The following is a 21,265-nucleotide window of genomic DNA, read 5'->3' as shown; positions in this document are numbered from 1 at the left end:
AAATTACGCATTTCCAGACTAACTGCTACTTGCCACGGTAGTGTCCTAGTCAGCGGCAACCTCCACATGCCGATGGTGCGATCTGGTGGTAACTTTAAGATTATCCGATTAGAAAGCAGATTCATAATCTTCATAAGTTTCGGCGAGTTCCCTTTCCGAGGCCCCAAGCACTCAGATTCAACCTTATCCAATTGATTCCGCCAATTATACAATTAACTAGTGTTGGCTAAGCCTGTAGTTTGTAAGCGGAAAAAGCCTTGTCTAGTTAACTAACTACCCGACATTTCCGCAGCCGATGACAAATATAATGATATCTGATTCAATAAAGGTTCTATGCAACAATAATATGTACAATGCAGAAAAGAAAGGGGTGTTCACTACAGTCTGCTATCAAGAGGACTGGTGGTGCGATGACTATTCTCCGGAATTCTGGATGATGCCATTTTAGCGTGCTTGCGCTATGTTTGACGAGGGAGAAACAAACCTACGCTTGGGGTTTCAGGAAGCCAGCGAAGAATTTGCCGATTTGGGTATAGTCGTTGATGTCTACCACAGCAGATACATCTAGATGAAATGAATCACTAAGTATGGCTCAGGATGCGAACTTGGGATGAAAGGGGAACTTACATTGATCTGGGCGGACAATGATCAAGGCTCCGTGTTTCGGGTCGATGCCGAGATACTCGTATGCATGACCGTGGCCCTTGTTGTGGCTCTCGTCGTCGTAGTAAATTTTGTGAATATCTAACCAAATGGAATGAGATTACTGTGTAAAAGTCAAAATCAAGTTGGGTATCGCAAATTACTCACCTCTGGTCTGGTTCTTGCCGGTGACTGGGTAGAACACTTCCGGAATCTGCTCCAACTCGACATCGTGACGCTTTCCGTGACCAATCACGATGGTCTCGATCAGACTATCCACATCCTGGGACTTGGGAGTGTAAGTGTGAACGGGGCTATCAGGGGATGATAGATATTCGCCAAGCTGTAAACCGTATAAATTAGCAACAAGATCCAAAATTGTCGAGCGACGAAGTTCCCGAGAGCATAGCTCACCTTGTTTAGCTTCTCTCGATTCCCTGCAACAGCCAAATCACCCACAAAAGCCATAATACGCCAGCGACCATCCGACTTGAGTGCCGTCATCAGCTGCAAGGGCTTGGAATCACAGAATCGCACCACCTGCGCGCTGGGCAGGCGCATGCCAACCACAACGTTCGAGGCAAGTTGTGTGCCCTCCAAGGCAGTGGTAATAGGAGAAACATCGTATTTGGCCGTCAATCCAGCGGTATACTTGCCGGACTTGATAAATCCTTCTTGGAACTCCGCAGGGGATGTGTTAGCTCCGGAAGAGAACAGCTTGGAGAAGTATCGGTCGAAAGTAATCAGGTCGATGGCGGTCTTCTTCCGCTCCAGCACGTAAGTCTCCAATAGAGAAGGATCGGCCAACCCGGTCAGAATCTCGCCAAGTTTCCAGCCAATGTTATACCCGTCCTGCAGGCTGACGTTCATACCCTGGCCGGCCTTAGGCGAGTGGGTGTGACAAGCATCGCCGGCCAGGAAAACGCGGTAATCCTTGTGGAAGAAGTCCGCATGACGCTGGCCAATTGCGTATGCGGACCACCACACTGTCTCGACAAATTCAATCTGGTACGGTTGCAGGATGGCCTTTGCCTGGCGCTGGAGATTCTCCAGGGTGACTTCCTTGGGGTTGGTGCCCGGGGCCAGCTCGATGTAGAAACGGGTCAAGTTGTTGTTGTCGCCTTCTCGAGGGATGATCAGGATGTTTCCTGCTTTGGAGCGGATGGTCGACTTCTTCCGGAAGTCCGGGAAGTTCGTGCGAGGGATCATGTCCATGACACCCCAGACTGCATCGGTGCTGTCGCCAATCATTTTGTATCCCAGAGCTTTCCGGACGATGCTGTGGGCGCCGTCACAGGCCTGTAGATGGGTAAGTTTCACACCCAAAACAAGAATTGATATTTCGAACAAGGACAATCACTCACCAATGCATATTTCGCAGCAAACGTCTCAATCTTTCCATCCTTCTCTGCAGTCACCGTGACCGGGTACGACTCCGGATCCGCCGCCGCAGCACTATCCACCTCCACAGAAGTGACATTATACCCATAGTCAATCTGCTGGTCATTATACTTGTGCATCAGCTCAATGAGCAAGCCATTGATGCGCGCCTGATTCAAGATAACGTGCGGCTGATGCGATAGACCTGGTTGTGTATCTGCCGTCCGACCAGTCCGCTTGATCGCGCCCGTCCCCTCGTCAGCCCAAAAGTTGACCTCGAGAACATGATACGCCTCGCGCAACAACTCCTCGCCAATCCCGAAGCTCTCGAAGATTTCCACCGTGCGACATTGCACCCCGTCCGCTTGGCCCATCTTCATCGGTCCCTCGCGGCGTTCGAGCACTTTGCAGCGGATCCCGTACCGGGCCAGCCAGGTGGCCGCGCAGAGGCCAGCGGAACCACTGCCACAGATGAGCACGTCGACTTTCTCCATGATGGGAATGGAATGTGAAATGCAGGAAATGGCGCTATGCAGAGATCTAAACTAAATTAGTAGGCTGATCGAGGGCTTGTGCTACCCCGCGGGGGTAACTACTTTTCAAGGCCAGTCCGGGATGAATCCCGAGAGTGTCTTCGGGATGTGTTCCGTTCTTTTGATCCGCCACCCTTGGGAACTGATGAGCGAGGGCAGTTTGCGGACTTGATCTCGGCATCTGTTGGCTTGTGGATAAATCGGCTCGCATGAAGAGACAGGTCATGCCATGGCAAGTATCCTGTGCCGTGTGTGGACTCCGGACATCCGACAGGAACTCGGGAATATGGAGACACTTGGCGCATTATCGGGATTGCAATTGACATCTACCGAAGGAGATATGCATATTCCACTCTATTTTATAGAGTAGACCAATTGGGACTACAATAGAATTGATGAGGGGCACGTCTTCTTGAACCGGATATGATCGATCATTCATGAGCCAAAAGGCTCAGACATTCAATTCGTCTCTAAGATCATTATATAATGCTCATGAACCCTTCAAGAAACGAAGGGATGATGCCCAATCCCCCAAAGAAAAGATACAAACGCCAGCGCCCGTGCAAAATCTCGCAAGTCATCTTACAGGAAATATTCGCTGCGGCCCGGCCGTGAGGTGGGCACATGCCGTTGATCGTCGCTGACGGCACTGAACAGCTTGAAAGTGGGTTTCAGGTCTTCACCAATTTCACAGACCGAGGCCAGGTTACCACACCGGTAACAGTAATTGGGGGCACTCCACACGGTGACGACGTTTTGGTTGGTGAAGTGGTATTTGTATCCTTCGTTCACCAGCTGATGCGCGCGAGCGATCAGGGAGAGATCGTTGACATGGCAGAATTCATCAGCTACGCGGTCACCAAACAGCCAACCTGAAGAAGAAAGACATATTAGTAACTCAAACAGGACAACGGATAATTCGACATCTCTCTTACCTGCTCCACGAGGGCTGACTGCCCACGTTTCCACATCATCAGGATCCGACCAGACCAGATCACAGAAAGCACCCTCGTGGGGAATCTCTTGGGCACGAGCCACGACCCGCACTTGATCCAGCGTTCGAATCTCGGGACTCAGTCCACCGTGTACACACAGCACCTTGCCGTCGATGATGGCGCCCAGCGTCATGAAATCGAAAACCTGACAACAGGCCTTCCACACCGAGGCACTGCCGTACTTTTGAAAACACTCCTCGTAGAACCCGTAGACTTGAGTGATCTGGCGGGATTCGTGGTTACCGCGCACCAACGTAACTCGATCTGGATATCTAAATCACCGGGCATATCAGCATTTGTCATCCTACGTTCGTCCGAACAGCAAAGGGAGAGAGTGAGAGAAAGCTCTTAACATCACTCACTTGGCCTTGAGACACAGCAGTAGCGTCAACGTCTCCAAACTGAAATATCCACGATCGACATAATCTCCCAAAAACACAAAATTGCTCTTCAGCTGAAGGCTCTCTGATGTCTGACTGTTCGATCGGCTGTGCGCGTTGGCATTGGGCTCCGTCTGCTCCTCCTCCGCTCCCTCCTCGTCGCCGTCGGCCTTGGTGTTGGAACTAGGCCCGCGAAGCTTCTTGCGGAGTTTGGGATCGGTGATCGTAGAAGGGGGTTCGATGTCGGCGGAGGTGATGACGGAGGGAGAGGTTTTGGGGGCGTCGAGCGCGGAGCCATCGGGCATGCCGCCAGAGACACGGAAGAGCTCGAGCAGATCGTAGAATTGGCCGTGGATGTCACCGCAGACGGTGACCGGGGTGGAGACAGGTTGGATATTGGATTCTAACCGAGAGCATTGAGTGAGCTTTTGATAGGAGTCGACCGCGGGGCTGCGCTCGTTGGTGTCTTACCCTCCATCATATACTCCTTGACCATCTCACACAGCTGCTTCATGTGGGCCTCGGAGAGGTATTTGCAGTCCTTGGCGGCCTCGAGCCACTCATCAGGGCCAGCATTGCGCTTGAGTTTGGCGGGTCCCGGTTGCGGGACCTTACTGTCGGTCATGGCGAGGGGATTTGGGCGGAGGAAGAGTGGACGTGATGGAGTGGAAGGCGGGGGTAGTGAGGAAGAGGAACTGCGCGGCTGGCGGTCTTCGGACGCCGCAGCGGCCGACTGGCGAGTGACTGATTATTGACTGACCATCTGACAGTTGCAGTTGACAGCCATCGGAGGACAAGTACAAATACACGGATGGGTTAACTATAGTTACCTTGTATTTGTAGGCAGTTTGGTGTCATGTTTTGAATAGTCATATGTTGATTCATAAATATATGTCATTCACTGTGTATCCCCTGTCCAAATCCACTCTATCCACTCTATCTACATAATCAACCATCATAATCCCATAATCCCATATTTAACCGTCAATCTTGCTCAAGAACTCAGTCACCACATCTGCAAAGGCCTCGGGCTGCTCAACCATAGGCAAGTGACCCGCCTTGTCAATGATCTTTAGCTCCGCATCACCCTTCAGATCCGCCGCCATCTTCTGCATCGTCTGGGGCAGCACACCGTCGTTGGCACCCGCCACAAACAGACCGGGCACGGTGGCCGAGGCCATGCGCTCGCGGATATCATAAGCGCAGAGGGCATTCACACTGTGCGCGAAACCCTTCAGGCTGTTGGTGCGCACTGCCTCCTTGACCGGGGCCAGCACCTCGGGCTGGGTCTCGTACGACTCCGGGACGAACCAGCGTCGGGTCGTGATCTCGGCCAGCTGCTCACCAACAATAGGCTCGTTGGTCTCCGGGTCAGTCGAACCTTCTTGCTCGGCCATGGCAACCCGCTCGCCCCAGGCTTTGCGGTTGGACTCGGGAGCCGAAGAGTTGGTGTCGCAGGAGATGAATGCGGCAATGCGTTCGGGGTACAGGAGGGAGGTGTTGAGGACGGTGACACCGCCCAGGCTGACACCGATCAAACGGGCAGCCTTGGGAGACACCCGGAGGGCCTCGAGGAGATCGTTCACGTCGGAGGCCAACAGGTCCACGGTGACAGGCTGCTCGCCGCTGGCGGAACGGCGGCCACGGGTCAAGTAGCGCACAACGCGGTAGCGCTGGTTCTCCTTGTGGGCGAAAAAGGCATCTACGAAACGGTCCCAGATGTTCCAGTTGACGAGGATGGAGTTGCTGAGCACCACAACGGGGGCGTTGGGATCGGTGCTACCCTCCAAACGGTAGGGAATCTCCACGCCATCCTTGGTGGTGATGAACGACTCGACGGCCGGGCGGGTTGCTGAAGGGAGAGTACGGGTCTTGCCATCGTTGGAGGACCAGGGTCCCACGCAGTCCGGAGAGGTCAGGGACGAGAGCTCACGCGGGGCGGGACCGAACGTGTAGTACCACTGATAGACGCGGCGCTTCTTCGAGGTGACCACGGTCTCCTGCAGCTTCTGGCGCCAGGGGGTGTTCATGGCGGCCTTGTGAACATCACCGCCGAGCCCGTTGACGGGGGAGTACTCGTGGAGGGCAAGCGACTCGCGCGGAGCCTTGGGATCAATGGACGAAGTCACGAACAGACGGCTACGGCGCCAGCCCGGCACGCGGGAGAGCATCTCAAAGTGTTCCTCGCGATACCAGCGGTCATGCTCGGCCTGTTTCTCAGGGTCCGGGTGCGTGGCCGTGGTGACGGCGACGAGGACGCTCCCGTGGGTCTCGGCATCAGTGTCGGCTTGGTCCTCCAGCGGGCGGAAGTTGGGGGAGCTACGCTCCTCAACCAGATCATACAGCAACCGACCAACGTCGATCTGGGCCATGGTCTTCTTCTCGCGCTCAGTCTTGATCAAATCGGTGCGCAGATCCAAGTAGGTCTTGCGGGTCAACTCGTCCATGTCGGTGATATCGTAGAGGGCCACGTACTCGGGCTTCTCACCGTCGGTCGCACGGAAACGGAAGCCATTGGTGATGAAGGGAAGACGCAGGCGCAACGGGCCATGCTCGGTGTTGTACCAGTCGTGGAACTGGGCCTCGGGCAGCGAGCCCTGAGGCTGCATCGTCACGTAGAGCAGGCCGGGGGTCGGCATGGTGGGGAGATCTCCAAGTATACAAAAAGGTATCTGAGATTGCGGGCACTGGAGGGAAAACAAGGAGAAAAAGGATCCGAGAAGACTGTCAGAATTTCAATTCTCGGGTCTCCAAGTTTATGATTCTCCCCTCATTCGAATATCCCCAGTTCCGGGGGCATCGTCATCTTGGCTTTCTTTTAGAGCGAAACCGTCCGGCAGTGCCCCTCAGCCGGAAGAAAGCAACGCACACCCGATGGAAACTGCCGATTTGCCGCTCAACTTTTTTGGGTCACTGTTTTGACCAACCCCCGAATTAGTAGTAGCATGGAGATCAGTACTGCATGTTCGAGATGATTTATTGAATCCACATCTGTCATTAGAAATACTGTATTTTTTTGAAATCATATTCTAATTCTGATAATAAAGCCATGCCACTTGGGTACTGCCTGTCTGATGAGGCACCGTCAAGATGTATATAACCATGAAAGCCTGATCGGCTCTATATGCATTGTTCTCGCAAACATCAAATCATGTTGTTAAACTCGTTTAATCATACCAGATGGCATTCATGCCAAAGCCCTGCTCGGGAATGTCCACACGCGCCACCCGGGCGAGCTTCTCATCGCGCCAGCGGTACATCTCGACAAAGCCCAGCTGGTCGTCGCACAGCGCCAACCACTCATCGCTAAAGTCGCAGGGGCTGACGGCATTAGAGTGACCGCCGCTGGTGGAGGTGGGGTTGATAAACAGCTGGCGCTCGATCTCGCCCGAGGGGCCCAGCTTAAAGGCAGTGATGTAGCCGGTCACATCGAAGTGGTTGGACCGGGTGGTCGCGAAGAGATACTCGCCGCTGCGGGTGGTGAAGGTGACATCGCCACGGTACTTGTTGCGAGGAGGAAGGCCAGATGGGAGCAGAGGGTAGGTGATGTGCGTGAAGACGGGCTTGTGGGTGCGCTCGTCAATCACGTAGACGGCCAGACGATTGCCCGCCTCCATCAGGGCATACAGGTACTTGCCACTGGGGTGAATTTCGACCCAGCGCGGGTGGTCGCCGGGAGCGGGAGCCTCGAGGCAGTCCAGCAGGGTCAATTGACCCGTCTCGGCGTCCTTGACGTGCGTCCAGATCTTGTTGGCCTGCAGGTCGGCCGAGTACAGGTAGGTCTCGGTGGGGTCGAAGACCATGCCGTGGATGCCGGTGCTGGGATCATACTCGTAATTTTGGACGTTGGTGTCCAGCGCACCGTCCGGCTTGACGGAGAAGACATTGCCAAAACCGGCGTATTTGTAGAAGGGGGCGCCGTAGACGTTGTAAGGAGGCTTATGCGCGGCGAGCACGAAGATGGCGCGGGTATTGGTCTCGGCGCTGGCAGCGAGGGCTGTACAAAAAAAAGGCACCAGTTAGAAACTCATGGTAAAAAGATAGGTATGAAGCCGCCTGTCGAAGATCTTTGCTGGTTTTTTTTTTCAATTCTTGCAAGCACATTGAATAGTTCCTCTGGCATTCATTCACCTCCTCGGGCAAGCAGATCCAGTACGTACGGTGTCCCGCGACCGGGTGCGACACTTGGTGGACAATGTCGGTTGGGCTGTTCACGGCGAAGCTGTTCCACTTCTTCATGGCGCTGCCATAGATGGTCTTCTTGTCGTGGGAAAAGGTCATCCAGGAGATAGGCTCCGCCTCTGGAATCTCGGTCTTCTTGACCAGCTCCAACGTCAGCGCTTCATCGTCAAACTGAACGGTGTAGATGCGCCCGGGGGCGGTCCACGTTCCGATCATCAAATGGTGCTTCATGGCGGCGGTCGACGATGTGCTGAAGGATCGCGAACGGAGAGCGATTGAGCGGATTGAGCTGGGGGTGGATGAATTGAGAAAGGCGGAAGCCCACGAGCACACTGGACGGATCATACGATGGCGTCAATCCCGTGGCGAGGATACAGAATATATCCGTTCCCCAGCGTTGATCCGGGAGTTCTTCATGCGCTGACGGGCATTGCGGGGAGGCTGAGGAGGGTCCGGCAGCGAAGGGCGGCTACGCGGAGAACCGCCCGATGCGACGGACCATTTCTGGGGGGCAGGGAAAAGGGAAAAACGATCTGGTCAGCGACTCAGCGCCCATCATGATTCAACTCTGCCGCGCCGCAGCGTGAGCTCTGAGTGGTGCAACCCTTGGGGGGGGTGGCGAGCCCGCAAAGTGTACCGCCCGCGAGGAGCAGGTCCACTAATCGGCACTGGGCACCTCCCAGTCCCGGGTCCATCGGCTGTTGGGCGGTGGGCGCCTGCCGAGTTGGCCGACTCGCGGAGAGACCAGACTTGCCGCCCGTCAACTCCGGAAAAGAAAAACTGGGGTAGACGAGAAATCATGGATTGGCGGATGGAATTGGGGGAAAAGAAGATCGCGAGGTTCTTATAAAAGCCTCCTGCGCGTCTGGTGCTGGCCTTTTTTTTTTTTTCTATCTTCATCCACAACCCATCCTCTCTGTGATCGACTTGCTCCCAGATCCACTCGATCTATTCTCTACACCTCTCCACTCTCCCTCTAGACTTCTATCCTCTCTCTATATACCACCACCATGTCTTCCTCCACCAACTCCCGTTTCGATCCTACCTTCACCGACCAGGTCGTCAACGCCATGGGTCCCAAGACCCCCGAGCGTGCCCGTGTCATCCTCGGTTCTCTCATCCGTCACATCCACGACTTTGCCCGTGAGGTCGAGCTGACCCCCGCCGAGTGGATGACCGGTGTCGAGTTCATCAACTCCATCGGTGCCATCAGCACCCCCATCCGCAACGAGGGTCACCGCTGCTGTGATGTGATTGGTCTCGAGTCCCTCGTCGACGAGATCGCCAACCGGATCGTCACCGAGCAGGGTCTCTCCCCGACCTCCAACGTCATTCTCGGCCCCTTCTGGTCGCCCAATGCGCCCTTCCGTGCTCTGGGTGACAGCATCATCCAGGACCCTCTTTCCAACGGCCGCGTCACCTACATGCACGGCCGTCTGACCGACATGGAGTCCGGCAAGCCCATCGAGGGCGCCGTCCTGGACATCTGGCAGGCCTCGGCCAACGCCCAGTACGACTTCCAGGACCCCAACCAGAGCGAGAACAACCTCCGTGGCAAGTTCCGCTCCAACGCCAACGGCGAGTTCTACTGGTACTGCTACCACCCGACTGCCTACTCGCTGCCCACCGATGGCCCCGCCGGTGTCCTGCTGAACGTCATGGACCGCTCCCCCATGCGCCCCGCTCACATCCACCTGATGATCACCCACCCCGACTACGCCACCGTCATCAACCAGATCTACCCCAGCACTGACCCCCACCTGAAGATCGACTCCGTCTTCGCCGTCAAGGATGACCTGGTTGTCGACTTCAAGCCCAAGACCGATGACCCCAAGGCCGAGCTCGACCTGGAGTACAACGTCACCATGGCCCAGAAGAAGCACCACCCCAACCCCAACTCGGCTCCTCCCAAGTCTTCCTTTGAGCGTTCCATGGGCAACAAGCTGTAAAGTGGTTAAAACGGTCAATATGTGATAGGGCTGATGGTGGAGCCTCTTTTTGGCCCTCCACCCCCCACATCCTGTCCCTGAGAACGATCTGATCTAGCATTGCATTTGTGGACTTAGCGATTCTATTTTTGGTTTTTGGCTTTTTGTTTCTGTGGAAATTTTCCACCTCCCTTGTGTGTTCTTGGGGTTCATTGATTCTCATATACTGTGCACAGCGAAAGATCCAGGATGAGATGAAATTGATGTATATACGAAGAAACATTTTTCTTTCGACTACCTACCTGTTCTGCAACAGTACCTTCACAATCACCATCGACTTGATGAAGCTTAATCTAAGATCTAGTTCGTAGTGATCTGATCATCATCCAGCACCGCCCCATCTGGATTAAGCCAAGTCTGTCGTAGTCCAGGGGCTGTAGCCATGTTTGAGCTGTTGGGGAACCCGCCTGCAGCTGCAGTGCAGCACCCTGCACATCAATTTTTTAGAGTTCATCCAATCACAAGTCTGGAAAATATGCTTATTTTGCGCTGTTTGTTTACATTATATCTTGCTATACTTCCTCACCTTCACAGTAATTGCTTTTTCCGGGTTTGTTGTCGTTGTTGCTGTCGCGTGCCTCCTCGTCCGTAGGGCAGCGAGTTCTCCAGATTCTCCGCATCAACTTTGAAGTTGGTAGATCCGGAAGACTCCGTCGAGGGACCTGCATCAGAGCTGGTGCTGGACCTTTGAATTTGAGTATCTCCAGATGAAATATATTTTCTATCTAATCTACTTTCAAAATGGACCATTATGAGCTCAATGGACAAGGTTGATTGACTCGAACTGTTGATTTTATTCGCTGATGACTAAGATTTTATTGGTCGCGTGAGCTGGTAGAAGTTCAGGCCTGATCAACACCTACCAGCATAGTCAAGATCATATTCCGGATACCATCTTCACCGAAACTCCTCAAAAGGACAAGCACATTCCATCCATGCAGGTGACCATCATGTCTCTCCTCGCCTTCGTGGCACGGCAGTGACAGGACTTGTCCCTGGCCGAGTCAGAAACTCCCCCACTCGGGGGGATAAAGTCCTTGCCGCCCTATCGGCAAGATCGGCTGCCACCACTATCCGGTCGGTTGTGGCGATTTGGGACGATGCCGGGCGGAGAATTCGTTCATGCGACCGAGACGACGAGGAGCTTGGGGGGTGAGCTGTGCTCGGGATCTTTGGATATTTCCTATTCCAAGGGTTTCGCTTTTGTGAGATGAGCTTGTTCACACCTGCCACACATACTGTTGCCTGACTTCTAATGATCACCGACTGAGTGGCATCTCATGGGGGGGCATCAGTGCTGGCCATTCTTGAGAGGGTTGACCATGGAGAAGTGTCCATGGAATAACCATATCTCAGTTGATCCGTGCTTGGGAGGGAGCCAAGCCACCCTTTATACTCCTCAGAGAGCCTGGCCTGGACTCAACGTGGAGAGGAGAGGAGGAGGAGACGACATCATCCCCACAATGCTCTTATAGTTAGTGAGGCTTTCGATATCCATTTTTCATAGAAATTCTTAGTCATGAAAGTTGAATAACTAAGTTAGTTATAACTAACTAACTAGTTATCTAATGAGAGGGGATGAGGTTACCGCTAGTAATCTCCCTAAGGGTAACTGTTGTAATGGTGGCTGACCTTAGAAATTAGGCTTGTTAGCCCACCTAACCAGCGTGGCCCCCAGAAGATATATATTTCTCCCCTTATACAATAAATGATAAACGAATTTGTCCTGCCATAAGGAAATGAGTTCCTTTCACACGAGACAGTGGTTATTTAACTCTCAGCCAAATCGGGCACAGATACAAGATCTTAGGAGTCGAGGCGACGAGAGGAGGAAATTAGGACTCTGCACAGGGGGCCAATTTTCCAGGTTTGGCGTACAAGAAGACTTGTGAGTCGATGAAACATAGTTCAATAGTGAAACTATGTACGGAGTACTATGCACACCAAGGCCAAAGGTGGTCGATCGACATCTGGATAAATCCCCGCGAAAGAGAAGTTTGCCTCTTCTCACGTTCTCCTGCTAACCTACAGTACGGATATTCCCGAAATATTTCCGTCTTGGGAAGAGTGTCAACTTTGATAAATACGAGATCTGGACAGGGGTACCTACGTTTCATTATTATTGGAGTGCCTCGCTCTCACATACATTAGTAGCCTAGTAGGTTGGTTCATGTGCTGTTCATGGGGATAATCCCGGTTAAAATGGACGACTTCGAGCCCAACACGAGTATGGTGATGATCAACAAGTTCGTGTTTCAAATACGTTTATCACTTGATGCTTAGTCTTTTCTTATTGGGATGACCCTTGAGATGATAACAAGATCGTGACCACTTTATTTTTCAGAGGGATGAGATGGCCATCAATGTTATTCGATCTTGCGTTTGACTACAAAGTTATTCTTCAACCTCCGCAGGGGTCAGTGCTGAGTGGTGCAGTCCTGCCCTGTGGATAATTGGCTCAGCAATGCAATTCCACCAAAGTTTCAAGGAAATGTAGAGAAAGTCACAAGGGGGCATTCATTCTCTCGCGAACAAGATTTGAAACAGCGAAATGGCAGGCGCTGGCGGAGGTCCCTCCGCATCGTGGCGTCCCCCATGATTTTGCACGAGTCGGAGATCTCGCAGGTCAACGCCACAGGGATCCTCCGAGCCCCGCGCAATCCGGGGAAAATCCTCTTACAGGCTCATGTGAAGTTGGTTGCCTCGTTCCGGTTGTGGGTTTTTAGTGCTGACCGTGGCTGTTGGAGCTGGCATTGCGATTGGCTGGTCTTAGTGAACAACTTGAAGAAGAACTGCAGTGTGCCTGAAGAGGGATCAAGAAACTTGCAGATCGTACGAGTATTGCAGGAACAGTTCTATTTCTCTAGTTTTATATTTTCTTGTTTTCGAATTCTTTATTCTTATGTTCGATCTTCCGGAAAGGCGTTGAGTTTGATTGAATAAACAAGCTACACGCTTGGAAGATGGCAAATCTGCCAAGCAGCCGAAATTAACGCCCTCGCCTCCTGGCGTCTAAGCGAAGAGCGGGGGAAATTTCACAATACAAGGTTTGACTCGATCAAGTATAGCAGAAGTCGGTTGTATTCTCATATACTCTAGCACAAAGGAAAGTTGACACTAAGAAAACAAAACGAGAAGATCAAGAAAGTACAACGAGCGAACAATTTGATCAATATCCTCTGCAGTATCATCCTTTCATCGTAATTGTATTTGATACCCATTCCTCAACACTTTTCTCCCATATCTCGGGATCGCTTGAGATCCTTTACAGGCACTGGGAGTAATAGTCGTTCTGCTTGTTGCAGGTGTACGGGCTGACACAGGTGGTGGCGCCAGTCCAGCCAATGCCACCACACTGGGCATAGTGGGCGGCACCAGTGCCGCTGGAGCCACTAGAGGTAGTAGTGGTGGAGCTAGTAGAGGTGGTCTTGCTAGTGGTCGTCGAAGTAATGGTGGTAGAAGAGCTGGATCCACCCGAGCCAGTGCCAGTGAAGGTGGAGTTGAATGGGCCAACCTTGATATTCGAGTAGATGACGTAGGCGTTGGCGTTGGCGGACTCAATGGTGGCTGGGTCACCGGAAGAGATATCGCAAGTGCCTCGTGCAGCACCAGGGGTGGTAGACGAAGCGTTGGTGGGGTAGGTGCTGTCGAGCCAGAGCATATCGACCGCGTGGTCATCCCAGAGACTCATGACCAGAACCATGCCGTCGGCGAGACCAGCCCCCATGCCGGCCAAACCACCGTGCTTGCTGAAGTCATTGGTGTCGCCGAAGGCGGTCTTCTGGGCATTGCAGAAGCTGTCGGTGATCGAGTTACCGGTGACACCGGCAATAGTGGACTGAGGCTGGCCGATGACCTTGCCGTTCTGCACGTAGAAGCGCTTGATCTCGGACAGGGTACCCGAAGAGGTGCCGTCGTTAGTGATGAATTGGGTCACCACGGTGAAGGGAGACTTGGTGTCAACGGTCAAGCCGGGACCGTAGAAAGACTTCTCACCCATACGGTATGGGTTGAAATCACAGCCATCGGGATCGCAAGTACCAGCATAGCGATTCGTGCTGTAGGTGCCACCGCAGTCATTTTCAGTGCACATGGTTTGCGAGGGAGTGTCGCAGGGGTGAGGAGTGAGGGCATTGGAGATCGAGTTGGCCTCCCAGACATCCATCTCAGCGCAGCAAGAGCCGTGGTTGCCAATGCCGGAGTTGACATCACTGGAAGAGGGAGCCCAGCCATCCACGTTGGCCTCACCGTCGATAAACTTGAGATCCCGTGGGCATTGACTGTCGCAGTATCCAGTTCCGTATTTGGCACCAGCCTTGTTGGTGGAGTATTTGGCCATGCCACCATCAGCGTCCATGTCTACGAAGTAGAGGGCACCGTTGAGGCCGCAGGGAAGGTTCGACACATCGACATCGAAGGTGAACTCCTGGTTCAGCAGGTCGAACTTCTGGTAGGTGGTATCATTCTCCAGCAGGTATAGACGGGAACCGATGTTCTTCTGCGAAGCAGTAGTGACAAAGTTCAGACGCAGGGAGTTGCCACTGGTGGTAACACCGTAGGTGCTCGAGTAGCTAGCACCGTCCAGAGCACAGTTGGCCGCGCAGGTCACATCGTCGGGGCAGAGGGTAGCGTCCCAGGTGTTGCCGGTATAGCAATTGGTCGAGCCACTGGTTGAGTGAACCCAACGCCAGTTGGAATCAATGACCACACTGCCAGTCACGGAAGTGCAGCTACCACCGGCGGAACACTTGGACCAGGTCAAGGAGGGATGGGTCTCGGTCGTCAGAGTGCCGACCTGCTGGGCCTGAACAGAGTTCAAGAGGGCCGAGAGGAGGAGAGCACCCTTGTAGATTTGATAGGAGATTGATCCCTTCATTTTGTCAGAGGAGTTAGATCTGAGATCACTTGTGTTTTTTTTTGTGGTGGTTGAGAGGAGTGAGGGAGGAAGGAATCTCGTCGAGCATAGGGCTTCTTATACATCCTCCAGATGTGGATCCTGAAGCCATTCAACTTACACTTCGGACTGACCTCCACGGCGTGACGGTCCGTACCACCGTCTACAGTATGGCTTACCAGATTGATAGCCGTACGAAAAGGGAACAGAGCAGAGAAACACTCCGCGGACACGGAGCAAGCTCCCCAGATTTTGCGGCCAATGCCGTAGACGACATGAGGTCACCTCCTGCAGGAGGGGGGGGACCTCATCTCCCCCGTGTCTCGGGAGGCGCCCCGTGAAGAAGTCTGTCTTCCATGCTGGGACAAGTGTTACCCTAGATATTGTGGTGCCTGTTGGGTATACCAGACTATCCTTTTTTGGTGAGGGGGGAGTAGGCGGCTGAATGATCCGTTTCGAACGTGATACACCTGCAGGGTCATGATACATGATGGAAAACTATAATTCTACTATGGCCGGACTAAGCGAGGGAAAGATAGTCCGTGACGAGCTGGTGCTTTGGTCGCATTCGTGTTCTGCAGGCTAAAGTCGGCAATTCAACCCCGGATATTCGCTGGGCTTTGCAGGGGTGCAAGCACACTAGCGCGGTCGGAGATTTAGTCTAATACCGAGGCGGGGGAATTTCAGGGACTATGAGGGATGAGGGAATGAAACTGGGCTTATGAGGGGCAGTGGGTTAAAGCCGATGACAGAGCGGTTATGTACGAAGATTGTTCGATTAAGTGGTGTGTGGGTGCCTTTATGACTTTCAAGTAAATGGCGGGAAGTATACAGAGGATGGATGAGTACTTATAACTCTACTCACAATACCTCAACGTGGTCTCAGCATAGAATATGCAGTAATCGCCACTAATTTTGAACAAATGATATGGATACTACTGTCACTACGGAGTAATTATTTGAGATTGAGGTATAACCCAAGTGTGCCCAGTTCTGTACTTCTCCAGACTCTGTGTCAACATCGACAAAAAGGGTTTAGCGTTAGTTTAAGGTGGTTTAACCTTTCTGAGGTGGTGGGGCCGACCGCGGATGAGTCAGCGCCGTGATCGGCGGTGGGATGAATGTGGGATTTTGACAATTTTCGTGGTTTCGGTTCCATTTGAACACAACGAACCTTGACTGCTCCTGCTTCGTGGCTTGCCTCGCGGATTCAACACCGTTGCTACCTAGACTATTTCAACATCATCATGGCCCCAAGCTTCATCCTCACCCTCTCGGGCCCCGATCGCCCGGGCATCGTCCATGCCGTCACGGCATTCCTCGTCCAGCACAACCTGAACATTGTCGATTCCTCTCAGTTTGGCGACCTTACCTCTAAGCGCTTCTTCATGCGCGTGCAATTTGTGCCTGCCTCCGAGACTGACGAGGTCCCCGAGCTCGAGAAGCTGAGCACCGCCTTTGAGCCTACCGCACAGTCCTTCTCTATGGACTATGAGATCCACCCCACTACCCAGAAGCCCCGGGTGATGATCATGGTTTCCAAGATTGGTCACTGCTTGAACGACCTGCTCTTCCGCCAGTCTACCGGCCAGCTTAACATCGAGGTCCCGCTGATCATCTCCAACCACCCCGACTTTGCCGCTCTGGCTGCTACCTATAACATCCCCTTCATGCACCTCCCCGTCACCGCCGACACCAAGGCGGAGCAGGAGACTCGGATCTTGGAGCTCGTGAAGGAATACAAGATTGACTTGATTGTGCTGGCGCGATATATGCAGGTCCTGTCACCGAAACTGTGCGAGGCCATGTCTGGACGCATCATCAACATCCACCACAGCTTCTTGCCTTCCTTCAAGGGTGCCAAGCCCTACCACCAGGCTTATGACCGTGGTGTGAAGATTATCGGTGCTACCGCCCACTTTGTCACCAGCGACCTTGATGAGGGTCCCATCATCGAGCAGAACGTCGTGCGTGTGAACCACGGCATGAGCCCGAAGGAGCTCACGCATGCCGGCAGCAACGTTGAGAGCAATGTGCTCGCCACTGCTGTCAAGTATGTCACTGAGCGCCGTGTGCTACTCAATGGACACAAGACCGTTGTGTTCAACTAAACGGTTTATTGATCTGATCTGGTATTGGCGGTCGGATCCCGCGACTTGTACAGCGTGGACAGTTTGTTTTTTTATACAAAAAAGTATATAGACGATCACGACAAAAACAGTCAGAGAAAAAAGAAATAAATCGACCTTTATCTAGAGCCATGACCATGAGACAATTGGGCATGGCTTTATTATACACAGTTCCCTGTTGATGATAGAGTGGCTCACTCAGTCACGGGTGCCTCCTTATGTGGCTGTTCATATGTTGGACGGTGCTTTCCACTTATCCACCTGCAATGGATTATACATATATCTAAGATAAGATTCCCGGAGCTTCGACATAATCATGTGTATGAAAGATACGGGGTCACTGCTGATGGGTAGATGACCGCAAGCGGCGATACAGTGGAGTTTTGTTGGAATTTGTTTCTGGGGATTGGATGATGTCAAGCATTCGTTCTCGGGCAGGTTCATCGGGATCGAGCTTAGAGAACCATCCGATTAACAGAATAAACTCAAGATGACTTGATTAATCTCTGCTCGAATTGTGCAATATATGCGGGCAGGGTATCGGTGGTCGATTTAGATGATGATCCCAATTGCTAGCCCCTAGGGATGTAGCCTACATACGGGGACCCTTCCATGTTCTGAAGCATAGCAATATCAGTTCTGATATTTCACCAAGCCTAGTGAGTACGACATGAATGAGGCTCATCTCGACAGCGGAAAACACGGCAACTCCGAGTTCTCCCACCGGAATATCCCCCCGCGTGTGTGGAGACTTTCAGCGCCTGCTGTCGTCCATCTCGCTACCCCTCGTCGTCCTTTTTCTCTCGCATGTTTGCAGATATCTGTGCAATTGAACTTCACACGTATATCGGAAATGGAAACCCTTGCACCTCCACCAAAGCTGACCCATCTATTTACTCTGCGTTGCGTGGTGGACCCGCCAATGGAGATTGGAAATGGCCCCTACGGTCGGCGGCGCTGCGTACCGATCATGTCGGGATCGGTACGAGGCCCTTACTTTAACGGAGAGGTTGTCCCTGGAGGAGCAGACTTTATGTACATTCAATGGCCTCAATCTCGTCGATCTTACGTCTAACATAATTGATCCAGGCTAGTGGAAGATAACCAGACGACACATGTTAATACCAACTACGTTATCAAAAGTGATGATGGCGCGCTACTTTATATCAGGTCAGTGGCTCATCCGTATTGAGTATCTAGACCAGTCATTGATATCAGAATAGAACCGAAGGCACGCGAGCTGGACCTCCAGAGGTGTTGAAAGCGCTGATGGAGGGTGGGTCAGTTGACCCGAGTAAATATTGGTTTCATCTACACGTTAAGATTGAGACAGGCCACGAGAAGTACAAGTGGATGAATGACCGAGTTATCATCGGGCGAGCCACCAGAGCCAAGGGAGAAGTTGCCTATGATGCGTATTTCCTGGAAAATGATCCATGATAGACGTGGTTTGAATGGCTGGTCGAGTCGTACCAAGGGGCTTGATTTAGGTCGAATAGGAGCAAGTTCGCAACCTCGATATGACCCGAACAAGTCCTGGAGTGAATCTGTGATCTACTGAGTCACTACGTTGAATTCTCCAATATATAGAATGGCAGATGGGGATAGTTTTGCACAATATTTATTCTCATCACATCATCAATATCGGGCATCGCGGCACTCATTAGATCTTCATAGACATTACAGCTAGATATACAATTCTTTGTTGTTCAAACGACTCATTGCACTTGGAGCCGATGGAGAAGCAACTCGGCAAGATTTGCGTAGCAGCCCTGACTCACATCCTGCTGAGCTAGGACCTCATCGGCCACTTCATTAGCCCAGATGTACTCCGAATGGCAGTCACGCAGCTCAAACAATCGTTGCCGGAGCCACACGCGCTGGCTGGCGTCATCCGTCTCGATGACAGCCATCAACAGAGGCCAATGCAAGCGCCGTAGGAGTCGGGGATCGGTTGCAAACTGCTTCTGGGCAATGTCCACGATGCCGGCCGTGGCTTGCCGGTGGAGAGATACAGGGAGGCTACCAGCACAGAGTAGCCGGCGATGTAGGATGATTTGCGCGTAAAGTGTACACACGGCCATGTAAATCGTGTTGAGTGTGCGTCGCGCCGAGACGCCGGCGGCAAATTTTGCTGTGATGAAGAGATCGGAGAATTGCTATTATGAGAAAGAGAAGCATGCAAGTCAGTTTGACGGTAACCTAACGTCATCGGAACGAGGAAAAGGGCAACATACATCTCGAGTAGAGATTATTTCTTTATAGAGAGACTCGGTAGTGTCGGACCCTCCCCCAGCGTCTACGAGGACCCTCCAGGTTCGATGGCGGAAACAGAAGCCAGCATGCAGCAGCTCCAAGGCTCTGTAGTTTTCAATGTCATCCAGAACCTCTTGGTCTGGGTATTGCTCTCCCCAAAAGCAGCGGCCCCACAGACGTGCACAACGATGTAGGTGATCTGGATGGAGTGCCGGATTTTTTGATTGGACGACATAGTCGTACAAGGATTCGGTCAACCCCATCGGTCGGCAACTTGCATCAATGTATCTACATGACGAGTGAGCCGGGATGCAAAGATCCAATTACACCGACTTTCAATCGAATTTACTCACAGTGTCCAGAGCAAGAATTGCTCGGGGATAAACGAAACTCTAGAGGCCACAGCATCCTCCGCAGGCGGACTGTCGGCTTCGGGAGACAAGAACACATCATTGACATCTTTCAGACGAAAGAGCTGCGGGTGCGACTCCAAGAGTGATCGCACCCCGTGAATGTGTAACTGAAGATGGCGGACAGAATGTCCAAATTGCCATTCATACGTGACCATGAGAAACATGGTGGCGAAAATGATCTCTAGCTCCGCGACGGAAACGCTCCGCCGAGGAGTCTCGAGTAACTGTCGAAATTCCTTGACGGCCAGGCTGTAGTGATAACGCCCATGGTCTTCCGCAGTTGGCCGACCGGGAGATCTCACTATGAGCCCCTGTCGATGCATGTCACTAGCAGCGATGGCAAGGATCATTCGCATGATCACCTTGTTGGTGGCAGCGGGTCCTTGATACAAGTAGCAGAAGCTGCTCCATTGCCATCCTTTCATGTAATAGTAGATGATCGAGGAAGAAGGAAAATATTGAAAGTACTTTTGGTCATGTTCGGTGAGGGTGAGGGAGTTGGCACAGGCGATCTCGTTAACGCTCAATGGTGGGTATAAGGGGGTCGGCATTGGGGCTGGGGTGACGGGCGCGTAAAACGAGAATGCGGTCGATAGAGTCGTCTCTACAAGAGGCGAGTCGCCTGGCCAGGAGATCGGAGAGAGACTATTGAGCAGTGCATCCGGTGTGAGAGCCACCACGTCGCCAGCCTCGGACCCAGCCCAGGTGAATTGATCGGGGGCACTCGTCGGTGCTGGTTGAAGATGTCGAGTCTGCGTGCTACGCCCACGCTTGATTGGCACCCCCACTCGCAGCTGAGGTTCAAGTTCAGACAGCGCGTGCAGATGGGCTGCTCCTCGCCGCATTTTACCTTGCGACGGCGGCAGGTACTGCAGCCTGCAGAGACGGAAAGAAACAGAGCAATCGTCGGTCAGTTCGGCACTTGTGGGTTGGGAACGGCATTTAAAAATTGGGGGGAAAAGAATGAGCGGGGAGGCAAGACACACCATTCTTCGAGCGCGGCGCGTTCCGTCCGGACATGAAGAATCAAACCCCTCCGTCGCGTGTCAGTAGATCTCGAGAGACCAATGTGCAGGCATCAGGGAGGGACGATGAGCGCGCGACCGGGAGCAGAAGGGGGGGGGGGGGCGGGGAGTTGACAAGTAGTTGGAATAATCATTGACAGATCGATCGGAGGTTTCGAAGGAGACGAAGAAGGCGGACCGTGGGCCGTGGGTTTGATAAGGCCGATAACGCGGGGGGCCACGGCTTTGCCGAAGTTAAACCGGCGGAGTGCCTGAGGCAGAGTCTGGTCCAGACTCGACAGGATGATCTACAGTACTCCGTACGATCGACTCCCTGGAAATATGGGGACCATGGGAATGCACTCTCAAAGACACCGTGTCAAAGTTCAACTCTGCTTTACTCGAGCAGCTGGAACCTCGGCTGCCTCATCTTCACCGCGGTGGCCAAATCACGTTTTGACAGCCCACA

At 52.8% G+C, this 21,265-nt stretch overlaps 9 protein-coding genes across 9 annotated transcripts; 3 read left to right on the top strand and 6 right to left on the bottom strand.

Annotated features, from left to right (window-relative positions):
* Positions 1–484: 484 nt before the first annotated feature.
* Positions 485–2,516, bottom strand: N7458_004437 (putative phenol 2-monooxygenase; the record flags this gene model as incomplete). Its single annotated transcript, XM_056907819.1, has 5 exons — positions 485–564; positions 628–744; positions 811–985; positions 1,057–1,941; positions 2,007–2,516. 5 exons carry the CDS (start codon positions 2,514–2,516, stop codon positions 485–487), a joined length of 1,767 nt encoding a protein of 588 aa, XP_056766437.1.
* A 621-nt stretch (positions 2,517–3,137) lies between these two features.
* Positions 3,138–4,555, bottom strand: sitA (TOR signaling pathway phosphatase SitA; the record flags this gene model as incomplete). Its single annotated transcript, XM_056907818.1, has 4 exons — positions 3,138–3,427; positions 3,491–3,822; positions 3,913–4,333; positions 4,402–4,555. The coding sequence occupies 4 exons, from the start codon at positions 4,553–4,555 to the stop codon at positions 3,138–3,140; spliced, it is 1,197 nt and encodes a 398-aa protein (XP_056766436.1).
* A 352-nt stretch (positions 4,556–4,907) lies between these two features.
* Positions 4,908–6,569, bottom strand: N7458_004435 (putative alpha/beta hydrolase; the record flags this gene model as incomplete). Its single annotated transcript, XM_056907817.1, has 1 exon — positions 4,908–6,569. The coding sequence occupies one exon, from the start codon at positions 6,567–6,569 to the stop codon at positions 4,908–4,910; it is 1,662 nt and encodes a 553-aa protein (XP_056766435.1).
* Positions 6,570–7,097: 528 nt separating this feature from the next.
* N7458_004434 (lactonase family protein) lies at positions 7,098–8,343 on the bottom strand (the record flags this gene model as incomplete). Its single annotated transcript, XM_056907816.1, has 2 exons — positions 7,098–7,927; positions 8,091–8,343. 2 exons carry the CDS (start codon positions 8,341–8,343, stop codon positions 7,098–7,100), a joined length of 1,083 nt encoding a protein of 360 aa, XP_056766434.1.
* Positions 8,344–9,122: 779 nt separating this feature from the next.
* N7458_004433 (putative catechol dioxygenase) lies at positions 9,123–10,061 on the top strand (the record flags this gene model as incomplete). Its single annotated transcript, XM_056907815.1, has 1 exon — positions 9,123–10,061. One exon carries the CDS (start codon positions 9,123–9,125, stop codon positions 10,059–10,061), a length of 939 nt encoding a protein of 312 aa, XP_056766433.1.
* Positions 10,062–13,365: 3,304 nt separating this feature from the next.
* cbhB (putative 1,4-beta-D-glucan-cellobiohydrolyase) lies at positions 13,366–14,976 on the bottom strand (the record flags this gene model as incomplete). Its single annotated transcript, XM_056907814.1, has 1 exon — positions 13,366–14,976. One exon carries the CDS (start codon positions 14,974–14,976, stop codon positions 13,366–13,368), a length of 1,611 nt encoding a protein of 536 aa, XP_056766432.1.
* Positions 14,977–16,241: 1,265 nt separating this feature from the next.
* On the top strand, positions 16,242–17,105 carry N7458_004431 (formyltetrahydrofolate deformylase; the record flags this gene model as incomplete). Its single annotated transcript, XM_056907813.1, has 1 exon — positions 16,242–17,105. One exon carries the CDS (start codon positions 16,242–16,244, stop codon positions 17,103–17,105), a length of 864 nt encoding a protein of 287 aa, XP_056766431.1.
* An 871-nt stretch (positions 17,106–17,976) lies between these two features.
* On the top strand, positions 17,977–18,563 carry N7458_004430 (DUF3237 domain-containing protein; the record flags this gene model as incomplete). Its single annotated transcript, XM_056907812.1, has 4 exons — positions 17,977–18,158; positions 18,213–18,293; positions 18,347–18,399; positions 18,457–18,563. 4 exons carry the CDS (start codon positions 17,977–17,979, stop codon positions 18,561–18,563), a joined length of 423 nt encoding a protein of 140 aa, XP_056766430.1.
* A 278-nt stretch (positions 18,564–18,841) lies between these two features.
* On the bottom strand, positions 18,842–20,812 carry N7458_004429 (uncharacterized protein; the record flags this gene model as incomplete). Its single annotated transcript, XM_056907811.1, has 4 exons — positions 18,842–19,282; positions 19,361–19,667; positions 19,733–20,668; positions 20,775–20,812. 4 exons carry the CDS (start codon positions 20,810–20,812, stop codon positions 18,842–18,844), a joined length of 1,722 nt encoding a protein of 573 aa, XP_056766429.1.
* Between the last annotated feature and the right edge of the window lie 453 nt (positions 20,813–21,265).

This window comes from Penicillium daleae (genome assembly GCF_028827525.1).
Source record: "Penicillium daleae strain IBT 16125 chromosome Unknown utg000005l_segment0_segment0, whole genome shotgun sequence".
NCBI classification, from domain to species: Eukaryota; Fungi; Ascomycota; class Eurotiomycetes; order Eurotiales; family Aspergillaceae; genus Penicillium; species Penicillium daleae.
The sequence above is the reverse complement of the archived record's forward strand: the minus strand, read 5'-3'. Positions and strand labels throughout refer to the sequence as shown.